The sequence below is a fragment of the Leucoraja erinacea genome, chromosome 33 (assembly GCF_028641065.1).
Source record: "Leucoraja erinacea ecotype New England chromosome 33, Leri_hhj_1, whole genome shotgun sequence".
NCBI lineage: Eukaryota > Metazoa > Chordata > Chondrichthyes > Rajiformes > Rajidae > Leucoraja > Leucoraja erinaceus.
Genome location: NC_073409.1, coordinates 8,646,395 through 8,659,642, shown reverse-complemented (window position 1 = coordinate 8,659,642; position 13,248 = coordinate 8,646,395). Strand labels below are relative to the sequence as shown.

Here is a 13,248-nt window from a genome sequence, read left to right as displayed (position 1 = left end):
GTTAGGCTTGTTATACGCTGCACCACCTCCATCCCCCAAACACCTTTCCTTGGCCAGGTGTCATCATTACATGATACAATCAATCACGGGCTTATCATTTAGCATCTGGACGGCACTTATCCAGTGAGTTGTGAATCTGTGGAATTATCTGCCTCAGAAGGCAGTGGAGGCCAATTCTATGGATGCTTTCAAGAGAGAATTTGATAGAGCTCCTAAAGAAGGCGGAGTCAAGGGATATGGGGAGAAAGCAGGAACGAGGTACTTTTTGTGAATGATCAGCCATGATCACAGTGAATGGCAGTGCTGGCTCGAAGGGCAGAATGACCTACTCCTGCACCCATTATCTATTGTCTATTATCTTCATTTCAGGTCAGTGGTAGAGCGGGAGGGCTTGTTGCCAACTCCATTAAAACTACGTCCAAAAAAACACACCAATGTCTCTACTTCCTCAGCAGACGAAGGAAGTTAGACATGTCCCCAAATACTTTTACCAACTTCCACAGATGCACTTTAGAGAGCATCCTATCAGGATGCACCACAGCTTGGCTTGGCAACGACCTTGCCCATGACCGCAAGAAATTTCATAGAGTCGAGGATGTAGCCCAGTTCACCACACAGACCAGGCCCAGGCTTTCCCGCCACCCACCCACCCCCCGCACCATCTGCACCACTCGGCCTCAGGAAATCAGCCAAAATAATCAAGGAACATTTCACCCCAGTAATTCCCTCTTCTCTCCTCTCCCGTTGGGCAGATGTAACAGTTTCTTCTCTGCTGTAATCAGACTTCTTAATGGTCCTCTTATAAACTTAGGGTGTAGTCCTGAACTCTCAACCTACCTTATTGTGGCCTTTGAATCTGTCAATCTCTGCCTTAAAAATATCCGTTGACCTGGCCTCCACAACTGTCTGTGGCCATGAATTCCATTGATTCACCACCCTCCGGCTGAAGAAATTCCTCCTCATCTCCTTTCTGAAGGCAAGTCCTTTTATTCCGAGGCTGCATCTTCTGGTCCTAGACTCACTTGTGAACGCAGCCCAGACCATTACACAAACCAAGCTCCCTTCCATTGACTCCATTTACAGCTCACTGCCTCTGCAAGGTCAGCAGCAATAATCAAGGACGAGTTGCACCTTGGCCGCTCCCTCATCTCCCCTCTCCCATCGGGCTAAAGGTACAGAAGTGTGAAAACACACACCTCCAGATTCAGGGACAGTTTCTTCCTAATTGTTGGCAGGTAACTGAACTACCTTACCAACAACTAGAGGGCAGTCCCAAACTACTGTCTACCTCATTGGGGACGCCTTGGCTACTCCTGATCGGACTTTACTGGCTTTATCTTGCACTAAACGTTATTTACGTTAATCCATTTATCATGTATCTGTACACTGTAATTGGTTGGATTGTAATCTTGTATTGTCTTGCCGGTGACCGGTTAGCACATAGCAAAATCTTTTCACTGAGGAGAGCCACAAAATGCTGGAGTTAATCTTCAGTGTAAACCACCATCTGCAGTTCCTTCAAAAACCTTTCACTGTGTCTCGGTGAACGTGGCAATAAACCAAACTAAACCAATGACATGCACAAAAATGTTGGGGTAGCTCAACATGTATTGTGGTTGGGAGTGGGACGGATGTTGTGCATACTAACGTGCTGTTAGTGCCCGCTAGACCGTTTTAAGGGGGCACTAACTGTTACAGCACGTTAGTATGTATGCACAACACATCCAAGTTGCCGATATGCAGAGTACTGCCCTGCCGACTACAAATTCAGAAGGGAGGGAGGTTCAGAGGGAGGGGGGGGATGGGTTCAGAGGGAGGGAGGGGGGGGGGAGAAGGGGGGGGGGGGAGGGGGGGGGGGGGGAGGGGGGAGGGGGGGGGGGGGGGGGAGGGAGGGAGGGGGGGGGGGGGGGGGGGGGGGGGGGGGGGGGGGGGGGGGGGGGGGGGGGGGGGGGGGGGGGGGGGGGGGGGGGGGGGGGGGGGGGGGGGGGGGGGGGGGGGTGGGGGGGGGGGTGGGGGGGGGGGGCGGGGGGGGGGGGGGGGGGGGGGGGGTGGGGGGGGAGGGGGGGGGGAGGAGGGGGGGGAGAAGGGAGGGGGAGGAGGAGGGAGGGGGGGGGAAGGGAGGGGGGGGGAAGGAGGGGGGGGGAAAGGAAGGGAGGGGGGGGGGGGGGCTCAGGAGGGGGGGGAGGGGGGGGCTCAGGAGGGAGGGGGGGAGGGGGAAGGGGGGGGGAGGGGGGGGGGGGGGGAGGGGAAGGGGGGGGCTCAGGAGGGAGGGGGCTCAGGGGGGAGGGGGGGCTCAGGGGGGGAAGGGAGGGGGGCTCAGGAGGGAGGGGGGGGGGGCACAGGAGGGGGGGGGGGGGGGGGGGGGGGGGGGGGGGGGGGTGGGGGGGTAGGGGGGGGGAGGGGGGAGGGAGGGGGGGGGGGGGCAGGGGGGGGGGGGGGTGGGGGGCCGGGGGGGAGCGGGAGGGGGGGTGGGGGGCGAGGGGGGGGGGGGGGGGAGGGGGGCTCAGGAGGGAGGGGGGGGGGTTCAGGAGGATTCTCCCGCGGGTTTTCCGCATCTTGCTACATTTATGGAGATTCTTATTAAAGGTCCGGGCTGTCGCCCCGGCAACGCATTCCAGATCCCGGCCACAGCCAATGGGGCGAGCGCATCCTTTCAAGTTCGGGCCAATGAGGTTCGGAGCAGAGAAGAAGAGGAGCGCCCCGAGGGGTGTGAGCGTGGGTCAGCCGGGGGGGGGTGGGCAGAGAGGGGGGGGGCCTTGATGGGGGAGCCCCGCGTCCAGGGAGCCAGTGGAAAGCCAGAGTGGTGCGGGAGAAAAGGAGCGGAGGTGAGGGAGCGCCGCGGCCAAGTGAGGGAGCGCCAGCCAGCCAGACAGACAGACAGCGGCGGACCCACTGCCTGGCATCGAACACCCTCCCCTGGACCCCGCCGCTTGTTGTGTCCGCTGCTCCAGCCAGGGAGGGGAAGAGGAGAGGAGAGGCAGCGGCTGCCCCACCAGCTGAGCCGAAGCCGGAGACCGAGCACCGTTCCGCTGCCGCCTTGTATCTCCCTCCCTCCCTCCAGTGCCCACCATGGCTTTCACCCGCCGGGCTGCGGTAAGTGTCTTATGTGTGATAGTTGAGGAGAAGACAAAATGTGTAGGAAGGGACTGCAGATGCGGGTTTACACTGAAGATAGACACAATGCCCCCTTCCATTGACTCCATGTGCCCCGGCAAGGCCAGCAACATGATCAAGGACGAGTCGCACCCCCTGGTCACTATTTTGTGTCCGGCTACCTCTGGTTAAGTGTGAGTTCTGCCTCTTGCTGTGTGGCATTGCCCGCTCTCCCCTCCACCCCCCACCCCGGCCATATGGACAGTAAGTAACCCGCTTGCAAATGGAAATAATAGTTCAAGTTGCCCGGTCCCCCCTCCTGTTCTCCAACACAACCGGTTTAGTTGTTCCAGCCACGGGGACCCGTGCCTTCATCTCCCGACCTCCTCATCTCAAACCCTTCCTGCCTCTCTACAAAATGGCGATATTCTCTGATTCACTTTTAAATAATGTGACCTGACATTGGATTAATTCAGTGACCATGTCGTTTTATTCATCGCAAAGCTTCTTTGAATTTGGTGTCAGTTTTACAATGCTTCACGAAAAACTTGCAATATTTTGTTTGAATAACATCTCTCGTTTTAAAGAATGTTGCATCAAATGGACTATTTGATTCGCAGTCCACATGCTGCCCGGCTTCCTGTTTCGTGGCTAGTGTTGCTGCTTTAAATTTGGATTGATTTTTCGTACAAAACTTTTAAAAACCTTTATCTTAACGTGTAATTCTACATCTTTAGCGTACTAAAGCGGTTCTGGTGTTGGAAAAGAATCGAGAAGTATAGAATAGGCCAGAAAGCGAGGGAAGGGGTGGGGCAAGGATAAGTGAAGAGAAGACAAAGTGGTGGAAGAATCTGCAGATGTTGGCTTACACCAAAGATAGACACAAAATGCTGGAGTAACTCTGGGTCAGACAGCATCTCTGGAGGAAAGGAGCAGGTGACGTTTTGGGGCAACCTTTCCCTAAATGAGGAATTGGGTGGTGGAGAAAAAGGAGTTAGAACAAGGGTTGGGAAGTAGAGAAGACAGGGGATCCAAATGGTCAAATATAATAATGAAGATGGCCAAGTGAAATGTGTGCCAGGGTCAGTTGGAGTTCCCCGTTTCCCATAATGACCCATTTGTACTTGGCCTCCTCTGGAGTAGCCTAGAACCCAATGGCGTGACCATTGCTGCCTACAATTTTGGGTAAAACTCCACCTACCCACTCCTCCTCATCTGCCTAGCTCGCTTCTCACACATGGTTTTCATTCCAGTCCCCCTGCACCTGTCACCAGGTTCATTTCCCCTCCACCTCTTAGATGTGCCCATCACCCATGCCCTTCCTGCTCTGGGCCTCTCTTCCCCTATTCCTCACTACCCACCATCTGTTCCATGTTACACTCTTTATCAGATTCCACCATTTGAACAGTTTTGTCATCTCTAGTCTTGTTTACTATCTTCACTCTTCACTCCACCCCTTCCTCTCGCTACTTTCTACTGACTTTGTACCCCCTGCTCCACTAGCATGAAGGGGCCTGACCCAAAACACCTGTCCATTTCCCTCCACAGATGCTGCCTGGCACATCGAGTTTCTCCAGCACATTATTTTTCACTCAAGATTCGAGCATCTGTAGTCTCTTTCCCCCTGGTGTCAATCTTGTTGGCATAACCACTTTAACCTCAATCGCTTCTCAACCTATCATGGTCTACAGAACAGCAATCTGCCTTTTTTCTCCGCTCTTAAATGTCTGCAGGAAACTTTTCGTTCAACTTTCTTCCAATTGCCCGTGTCTCTAATTTCCATCTTCTCCCCAGGTTTCCAACTGTTCAGCTACAAATTGATGGTCTGAGGTCTATTTCCAGTGGTTCTAGCCTGGATAATGTTTCTAATTATGTTTGGGGCAGAATTTCAAAGAACAGATCCTTGCCTCAACTCATCCAAGATGCCCCATCAAGGCTAGCCCCATTTGCCTGTTTTTGCCCCTCAAGCCTTAATGCTTTATTTATTATTGTCTGCCTCAACCACTACCTCTGACCTCTGAGCAAAGTCTCTGAGTGGGGGAGGTGTGAGTTCCCTTGAGTTCTTATCAAATCTTCCCCTCACCATAAATCTAAGCCTCTAGTTCTCGATTCCTCGCCCCTGGAGGGGAAAATAACTTTGTGCATTTACCCTGTCTATTTCCCTCATGATTTTACAAGGTCTCCTCTCTGTTCCCTGTGCTTCAAGGAACAGTCCTAGCCTGTCCAACCTCTTCCTATAGCTCAGGCTCTCAAGTCCTGGCAGCATCAGGTTTTCTCAGCACTTTTACAGCTTAATGGCCTAGTTCCTGTGGCTTGGTGACCAAAACCAAACACATTGCACTATACAACAAGTAAAGCCTCGCTAACATCCTGCAGTTTTGACTTGATTAATACACACCATCGATCTGGGTTTTGGAAGGCTGGTGAGAAATTGTCTCTATAACACTCTACATCTTCTGTTGTTAGGCTCTTCGCAACTTGGAGAACATGGCGCCAGTGTCCAAGGTGACTGGAGTCACCCTACGGCCTGCTTTGGGTGACCTGGCCAATCGTGCTGTGACTCGGGCAGCTGAGCAGGTAGAATGCCCTTGAGCTTTGTGTCCTTCACTTTCATGTGGCAACAGCAGGAGTTATCCAGCTGTTAACTTTGCCTTTTTTACTTTCTGCAGAAAACTAACAATGTGAAACTGTCCAAACCAGTAGCGACTAAACCAAAAGGCAAAGTTGTGCAGAAAAATGCTTTGAAACCCACTGTTCTAAAGAAGCAACCAGCAGTTGTTGAAGCAAAGCCCCATGCAATCCAAGAGCCCATTGAAAAGGTATGTGAAACTTGCTGTTTGCTCCTGAAGTGTACTGTAAGTTGTTTTTTTTTCCCCTTCCACTTTCTAATCGTCTCTTTTCAAAGGTCCCTCTGTCTCCAACACCCATGGATGTGTCGATGAAAGAGGAAGACTTATGCCAAGCTTTTTCTGGAACCTTGTTAAAGGTGGAAGACATTGATGCTAAAGATCACAGTAATCCTCAACTGTGCAGTCACTATATAAAGGACATCTACAAGTACCTGTGCCAACTTGAGGTGAGTAGATGCCGATGTCACTAAATTGTTACTCCTGAATTTGGTTAATGAAGTTGTGACCTGGACTTGGCTGAGTGCAGAAGGTCTTGATCCACGTCGGGTGCACCTGGGAAAGGTTGGCCAGATTGGCATCTTACAACCAGCAATGGACACAAAATGCTGGATGAACTCTGCAGCATCTCTGCAGAGAAGGAATCTGTGATGTTTGGGGTCGAGACCCTTCTTCAGACTGACCAGCGGTCTATTTCCTTGCAGCCACACAAATTTTCTTACAACCAGCGGCAAGGGTTAAATATCTGCTTGGCACATAGTCTGAGTAAGATGGGCAGTTTAACATGACAGGAATAAAGAACTTTCTTCCTCAGTGGTGGTTTGCAACAGTTGTCACTTCAATTGTTCATCTCGCTTGCCTGAGATCTTCACTGGGGAATTGGCCAGTGGGTCGTGGTGGAAGGGTGATATTCAGGCTAATGTCAGGGACCAATGGAGTTCTGCAGGGATCTGTTTGTGGTTTATACAATGTACATGTGAACAGACTAGTTAGTCTGTTTGCAGATGACGCCAAGATTACTGGGGTCATGGACTGTGAGGAAGGCTGTCAAACTATACAGTTGTGGGCTATAGAAATGGGTGGAGAAATGACAAATTGAGTTTAATCTGAGCTGGTATGTGGTGTTGCACTTTGGGAAGAAGTCAAATGTACAATTAATGACATGATCCTTCACGGCATTGAACAGAAGGATCTTGGGTCCAAGTCCATAACTCCGTGATAGTAGTAAAGAACATATGGTATTCTTGCATTCATAGGTTGGGCATTGAATACGAGTCGGGAAGTCAAGATGCAGCGTTTTACTACTTTGCTTAGGTTGCATTTGGAGTATTGCATGCAGTTCTGGTTGCTCCATTGCAGGAAAGGTATCAAGGCTTTGGAAAGGGTGCAGATGTGGTTCACTAGAGCGCTGCCTGGATTATAGGGGGCGTTAGCTCCAGGGAGAGGTTTGGACATACTTGGATTGTTTCTTCTGCAATGCGAGAGGTTGTGGGAAGACCCAAGAAGTGTATAAAATTATGAAAGAACTGCTTTCCCAGTATTGAAAAATCAGATTCGAGAGGGTGAATATTTAGGGTGAGGAGCAAGTATTTTGTGGGTAATGAGTTCCTGAAATGTGCCGTCAGAGGTGATAGTTGAAACGGATAAGATGGTAGCACTTAAAAGACTTTTGGATAGGCATACAGATATGCACGGAATGGATAGATCGACTGCAGGCAGATAAGAGATCTTGGCACAAATATTGTTATGCTGTTCTGTTCTAATAACAACTGACACAATTGAGGATGAGGCAGTTGGTTCAATCTCCACAACCCTGCAGTTTATTACTGATGATGAGATAATAATAATTAAATATTTTATTATCATTGCACAGAGGTACGACGAGAGGTATAACAGTGCCTCCTTTCCACAAAAGCAAGGTAGCAAGTGCATTGGGACACCAAGTATTTCAAACCACCCATTGCGTACACGACTCCACATCCCAATGTTGTTGGTTTTAAGTTGTCCTCTTGTCTAGCAGTGGTGGTGCCTTAATCTGAAGGATCTCCAACGTTGATTCCTCTCTAATCCAGTATCAAGGAAGTGGTGGACACTTGCAAAGTGTTTACTATGGGCATGAGCCATAACATGACACTTGTTCTTGATACAGGGCTATTAATTTGAAAACCAATTTTAGTCGTTTGCATAATATTCTAACGTCAAATGGCCTGCATCTGAACCAGTGTTTGGTTCACTTGTCAACATTAGGTGAACTTTAATCTTTCCCGTAGCTTTTTCCTTATCCCATTAAGGCTTACAACAACTGCTCATGCCTTGAACACTTACTGATTTATTTCTCTTTTTTTCCGCACCGACACTGTTTTGTATAATGCTTGTCATTTTACCCCATGGCAGAGACAGCAAACAATCAGACCTCATTACCTTGAGGGTCAAGAAATAAATGAACGGATGCGTGCAATCCTAGTTGACTGGCTTGTTCAGGTTCATTCAAGGTTTCACCTGCTCCAAGAAACACTCTACATGACCGTGGCTATAATGGATCGCTTTCTACAAGTAAATATCTCATTATGGGGGATAGAATGCCTTTGAAATGTGCAGTCTAATGTGTGTTCTGGATTTCATGGGGTGGGATGGATTTGTTTCCCAAATGATGTTTTGTGTTCCACAATAAAACATGTGTCCGGACTTTGAGAATTATTGCTGGACATCTAGGCAGTGGAGGTGGTCCATTACTTTGTATATGAAGTTCCTCTAAGAAATTAATTGGATAGCTGTTCAACTTTTACAGTATACCTTGATCCTTTGGAGGTTGCATATGCATTTGGCGGGCTAGATTTGCCATTAGAGTCGTACAACACCAAAACAGGCCCTTTAGCCCAACTTGCCCATGCCAACTAAGATGGCCCACCTAAGCTTGTCCCACCTGACTGTGTTTGGCCCACATCCTTTTAAATATTTCCTATCTATGTACCTGTCCAGATGTCTTAAATGTTATTCTGTAACTTGCCTCAATTACTCCATGCCAGCTTGTTCTATACACCCACCCAGCTGTGGGGAGGAGGGGTGGGTTAGTATTTAGGTACCTATTACATTTTACCCTCGCTGTAAACTTGTCCCCTGGCTTTTGATTCCCCAACTCGGGGTAAAAGACTGCATTCACCCTATTTATTCCCCTCGTGATTTTATCCATCTCCAAGATCACCCCCATGGCCTCCTGTGATCCAAGAAATAAAGTCTTAGCCTGCTCAACCTCCCCCTATGAATTGGGCGACAGTCCTGGCAACATCCTTGTAAGTCTCCTATGCGCTCTTTCCAGCTTAACAATATCTTTCCTATAGCAGGAAGATCTAAACTGAATGCAATACTCTAAGTGTGGCTTAACTAATTCTGTTCCAACTGTAATATAGCATCCCAACTTCTCTAGTCAATAGATAAGACACAAATTGTGGGACAGGCAGCATCTCTGGATAGAAGATACTCCAATGTACCAAAAACCATTGACCACCTTATCTATCTTTGACATAATATTCAGGGAACTATGTACCTGCACTCCTAGATCTATCTGGTCTCCAACACTTTCCAGTGCCCTGTCATTGTCTCACACTTATCTGCATTAACCATTCATTCTGTTGATCAAGATCCGGTTTGGGTAACCATCTTTACTATCTACAATACCACCCCCATTCTCATCCAAATCATTAATGTAAGCCGCCTTGAAATACACCACTAGTTACAGGCTGCCAGTCTGAAAAATCAACCTTCCACCATCACCCTCCCATGAGGCCAATTCTCTATCCAGCTGGCCAGCTCTCCCTGGATCACAGAGCAGCTTGCCAAGCAGATCATTTTGATTAGTACAGGGGTTATGTGGATAAGGCTGGAGAATGGGGTTAGGAGGGAGAGATAGATCAGCCATGATTGAATGGTGGAGTAGACTTTATGGGTGTTCAAAGGACAGCCATGTTTACTTATGGGGTTTTTGAGTTGTGGTGTTGCACCTCCTGGGACAATGGCAGGGGAAGTTGGGTATTGTCACTGTTCTGGGCTCCAGATGTCCATACACATGGCCCAAAATGAACATTAAAACAAACGTGTGTAGGAAAGAACTGCAGATGCTGGTTTAAATCGAAGGTAGACACAATACTGCAGCATCTCTGGAAAGAAGGAATGGGTGATGTTTCGGGTTGGGACCCTTCTTCAGACCTGTTAAACATTGTGCCTCTGTATATAGTTATATAATCGAATGACCTTATTTGCTTCTGTTATGTAATATTTGGAAATGCATCTTTTTAGAGCCAGCCTGTTTCTCGGAAGAAGCTCCAATTAGTTTCAGTGACTGCCATGCTGATAGCGTCCAAGTATGAAGAGACGTATCCACCTGCAATTGGGGACTTTGTTTACATCACAGACAATGCATACACCAAGGAACAAATCATACAAATGGAAATCCTCATTCTCAAAGAGCTTGACTTTAATTTGGGTCGTCCACTTCCTCTGCACTTCCTGAGGCGTGCTTCAAAGGCTGGTAATGTAAGTACAACGTTTGGCCTCTGTAATGGCTGCAAACGCCTCGCTACTAAGATTTCAGAAGTTGGAGCTGACACAGTTGCCAACTGTAGTTTGTGATTTGGTTTCTGAGCAGTTGGGTCAGTGGTTACTGCTTTTGTTTTGAGCCTTCTATTTTAACAAGCAGGTAGATGCTGAACAGCACACTCTTGCCAAGTATCTGATGGAGCTGACTGTTATAAACTACAGCATGGTGCACATCTACCCATCTGAAATAGCAGCCGCTGCACTTTGTCTCGCTCTCAAAGTCCTCGATCAAAGCAAGTGGGTAAGTTTGCTCGACTTTGATATCTTTCTCATGGTTTGCAATTACTGCCCATGGTTTGCATTTGAATATATAATAATTCCAAGGAGGCCTTCGGTGGAAAGAGTAAGGTTCAGTTCCTTCAAGCCTTTTCAAGTTTTTTTGTCTGGTTTCCATAGTTGCTTCAGACTTGCCACTCCCCTGCAGATTCTCAACATGAGTTGGATCTAACCAATTGGTTTTCCATTCAGGATGCAAGGTGCATGTGAGTTGTTGGTATCACTGGTGCTTGTTGTACCCAAGCAGTAGCTTGCTTTAGATCCCATAGTGCAATCTTCTTCTTCTTGCGTATGGCATGCACAGCCTAAAGTTGTAGGACAACTATTTGACTATTTGATTATGCACGCCGGGTTGATTGCATTCGTCGAAACGTGAAGGTTGCTATCTCTCCCCCACCCCCCCAATAGTGTAGTAAGGTGGTCTGATGTCTCTGTTAGTGACATCTTGAGTGAGAATGTCATCAGATGAACTAGCTCTTTATTTGGCCATGGTTTGATTTGAGCTACAATGTAGAGATTTTCACTAATTTGCCAATACTGCTACAAAGGCTAAGCTGAATGTCTAAATTACAAAACCATGAACTTTATTTTTAGACCGCAGATCAGCAGTACTATACTGGCTACTCTGAGGAATCCTTGCAGTCAACTATGAAGCGCATGGCCCAGAATGTGGTGAAAGTAAATGATGGCCTCACAAAGCATGTTGTAAGTGGAAACCCAATTGAGATTTTGTGACTTTTAACTACTTCACTGGTTTAATCTTTGTTTCTCTATTTTCCAGGCCATAAAGAACAAATATGCAACCGCTAAACTGCTGAAAATAAGCACTATCCCTCAACTTAAGTCACCAATTGTCAAAGAACTGGCCACTTCTGAATTGTAACCATCCCAAAAATAATGAACATTTTTGCACTTTTTGGAGATTTTAACAGACTGCTGCTATATTGCACTGCTCACACATTGAACTGTGGTACATCGGGTGCATGCCCTCCTTTCAATCCTATTGAACTGTGCCATCAGTTTTTAGACACTCCAATAGGATTTCTTGTCTTAACTCTGACTCCTGCAACAGTTTCTCCATTTGGAGAGTGGTCAGCCTTACTATCATCCCACCAGTTGTGAGCAGCTGAGATCGGTAATGTAACTAGCCTAATGCTCTAAATGTGTATGTACATTTTAAAGTTATGCCTTTATAATGCTAATTTCAAAATTAAAAACTTTTTTAAGACTGTGGGGTGCTTTTGAAACATTCCATAGTTGAAGCACCTGGTGTTCACCTTGTCTATAGGATGTCTATTTAATGCAAGCATTCACTGTGATCCCACATTTTATTATGGGATTAGATTTTGCGATTGGCTACTAATTTAAATTGTGGGCTTTATGGTTCAATTAGTGTAGAAGGGGCACATTGGCCACTTCTGCTGCGCAGTGCATTCTGTTGGGAAGGGGGAACTGGCATCATGCCAATGCAGTTATCAAACCTTAATGTACAGATGCAGAATTTGCCTTGCACATCCACTATTGACTCTAGCTGTCTGGTTTAACAAACTGAGCCAAAGAGATTATTCCAAATTAGCTAAGACTGCTAAATAACATAAAGTGTTCAGATTGTGTATGTCAGGGAAACTAGTGCAATCAAACATTTGGGTCCATTCATAGCAAATTCCAGATTTTAATCCCGTTTTACTGAAAACTGCAAATTTTGACTGTTTGTATTTCACTAACTCATTCCTGTAGAACCAAAGTATTTTGGCCTAGTGCATGGATTGGATAGTGACTGAGCAGCAGCCCGAGGCAAAATATTAGTTGATCATGTTTGTTTTTTGGGTGTGAGGCTCCTTGTGGTTGCTTCAACTTCAATCCTGTGGTGTTGCTAGATGTTGAATCTGAGCACCAGAGCTACACTGTAGCATTTGTCAAGTAAATGATTTGGTTACCATCATCCTTGATGTAAATTCAACCCAGATTAACTCTTGTGCCAGTTAGCACAATAAAGTGTTCACAACATAGATGCAATTAAGTTTATTTATGAAATAAAACTGCAAGTCCCTTAAATGTGGAAGGTATAATTGAGGGTGGGTGTAATAGCAACAAACTTAAACTGCACCTGTTTCATTAGTGGCTGAGATGGCCTTGTCAAGATTATCCTCCTTCCTGAATTTTAAGATATTCAAAGTAAAATCAACACTGTTTTAATGTGAAGCTTTATGTGCAGCCTGAAGGAGACCAGATATTAACTCCTTAATGAGCTTGTGAGCAAGGTATTAATTGAAACTGGCAGTATATAGACAAAATAAATGTAGCCATTAACTTTGTCATTAATGTTGCTTTTGGAGAAAGACCCTATATACCAATAACCCCAGAACTATCTCCATAACCTGTACTGTATTAAATAGGACATGTGTTAAACAGTGAAAATAGATTGACATTGCAAAAGTCTTAAACACACAGCATTTTAATAACTGAGTATCATCCTTTCGATATTTCCACTGAGCCAGTCACTATCCAAGCTAAATAGGCAACTTGGTTTCTAATTAGCGTTGGTCAAATCTCAGATCAAAATTTGTTTTGGTTATATTGAATTGTTTGTCAATGTGGGAATCTTATATTTTAAGTATGTGTTCACAATTTAAGATTCGACTGTGTTACCTTTTGCTTT

At 46.7% G+C, this 13,248-nt stretch overlaps 1 protein-coding gene across 2 annotated transcripts; it reads left to right on the top strand.

The window, feature by feature from the left end:
• Positions 1-2,823: 2,823 nt before the first annotated feature.
• On the top strand, positions 2,824-11,821 carry ccnb2 (cyclin B2). Of its 2 annotated transcripts, none has more exons than XM_055661208.1 (9): positions 2,824-3,093; positions 5,560-5,670; positions 5,763-5,912; positions 5,999-6,169; positions 8,115-8,273; positions 10,014-10,250; positions 10,414-10,554; positions 11,184-11,294; positions 11,371-11,821. In XM_055661208.1, exons 1-9 carry the CDS (start codon positions 3,070-3,072, stop codon positions 11,470-11,472), a joined length of 1,206 nt encoding a protein of 401 aa, XP_055517183.1. In that variant the 5' UTR covers positions 2,824-3,069; the 3' UTR covers positions 11,473-11,821. The 2 variants fall into 2 exon arrangements, with proteins under 2 accessions (XP_055517183.1, XP_055517182.1); XM_055661207.1 differs by having other exon boundaries at positions 10,411-10,554.
• The last annotated feature ends 1,427 nt before the right edge of the window (positions 11,822-13,248 follow it).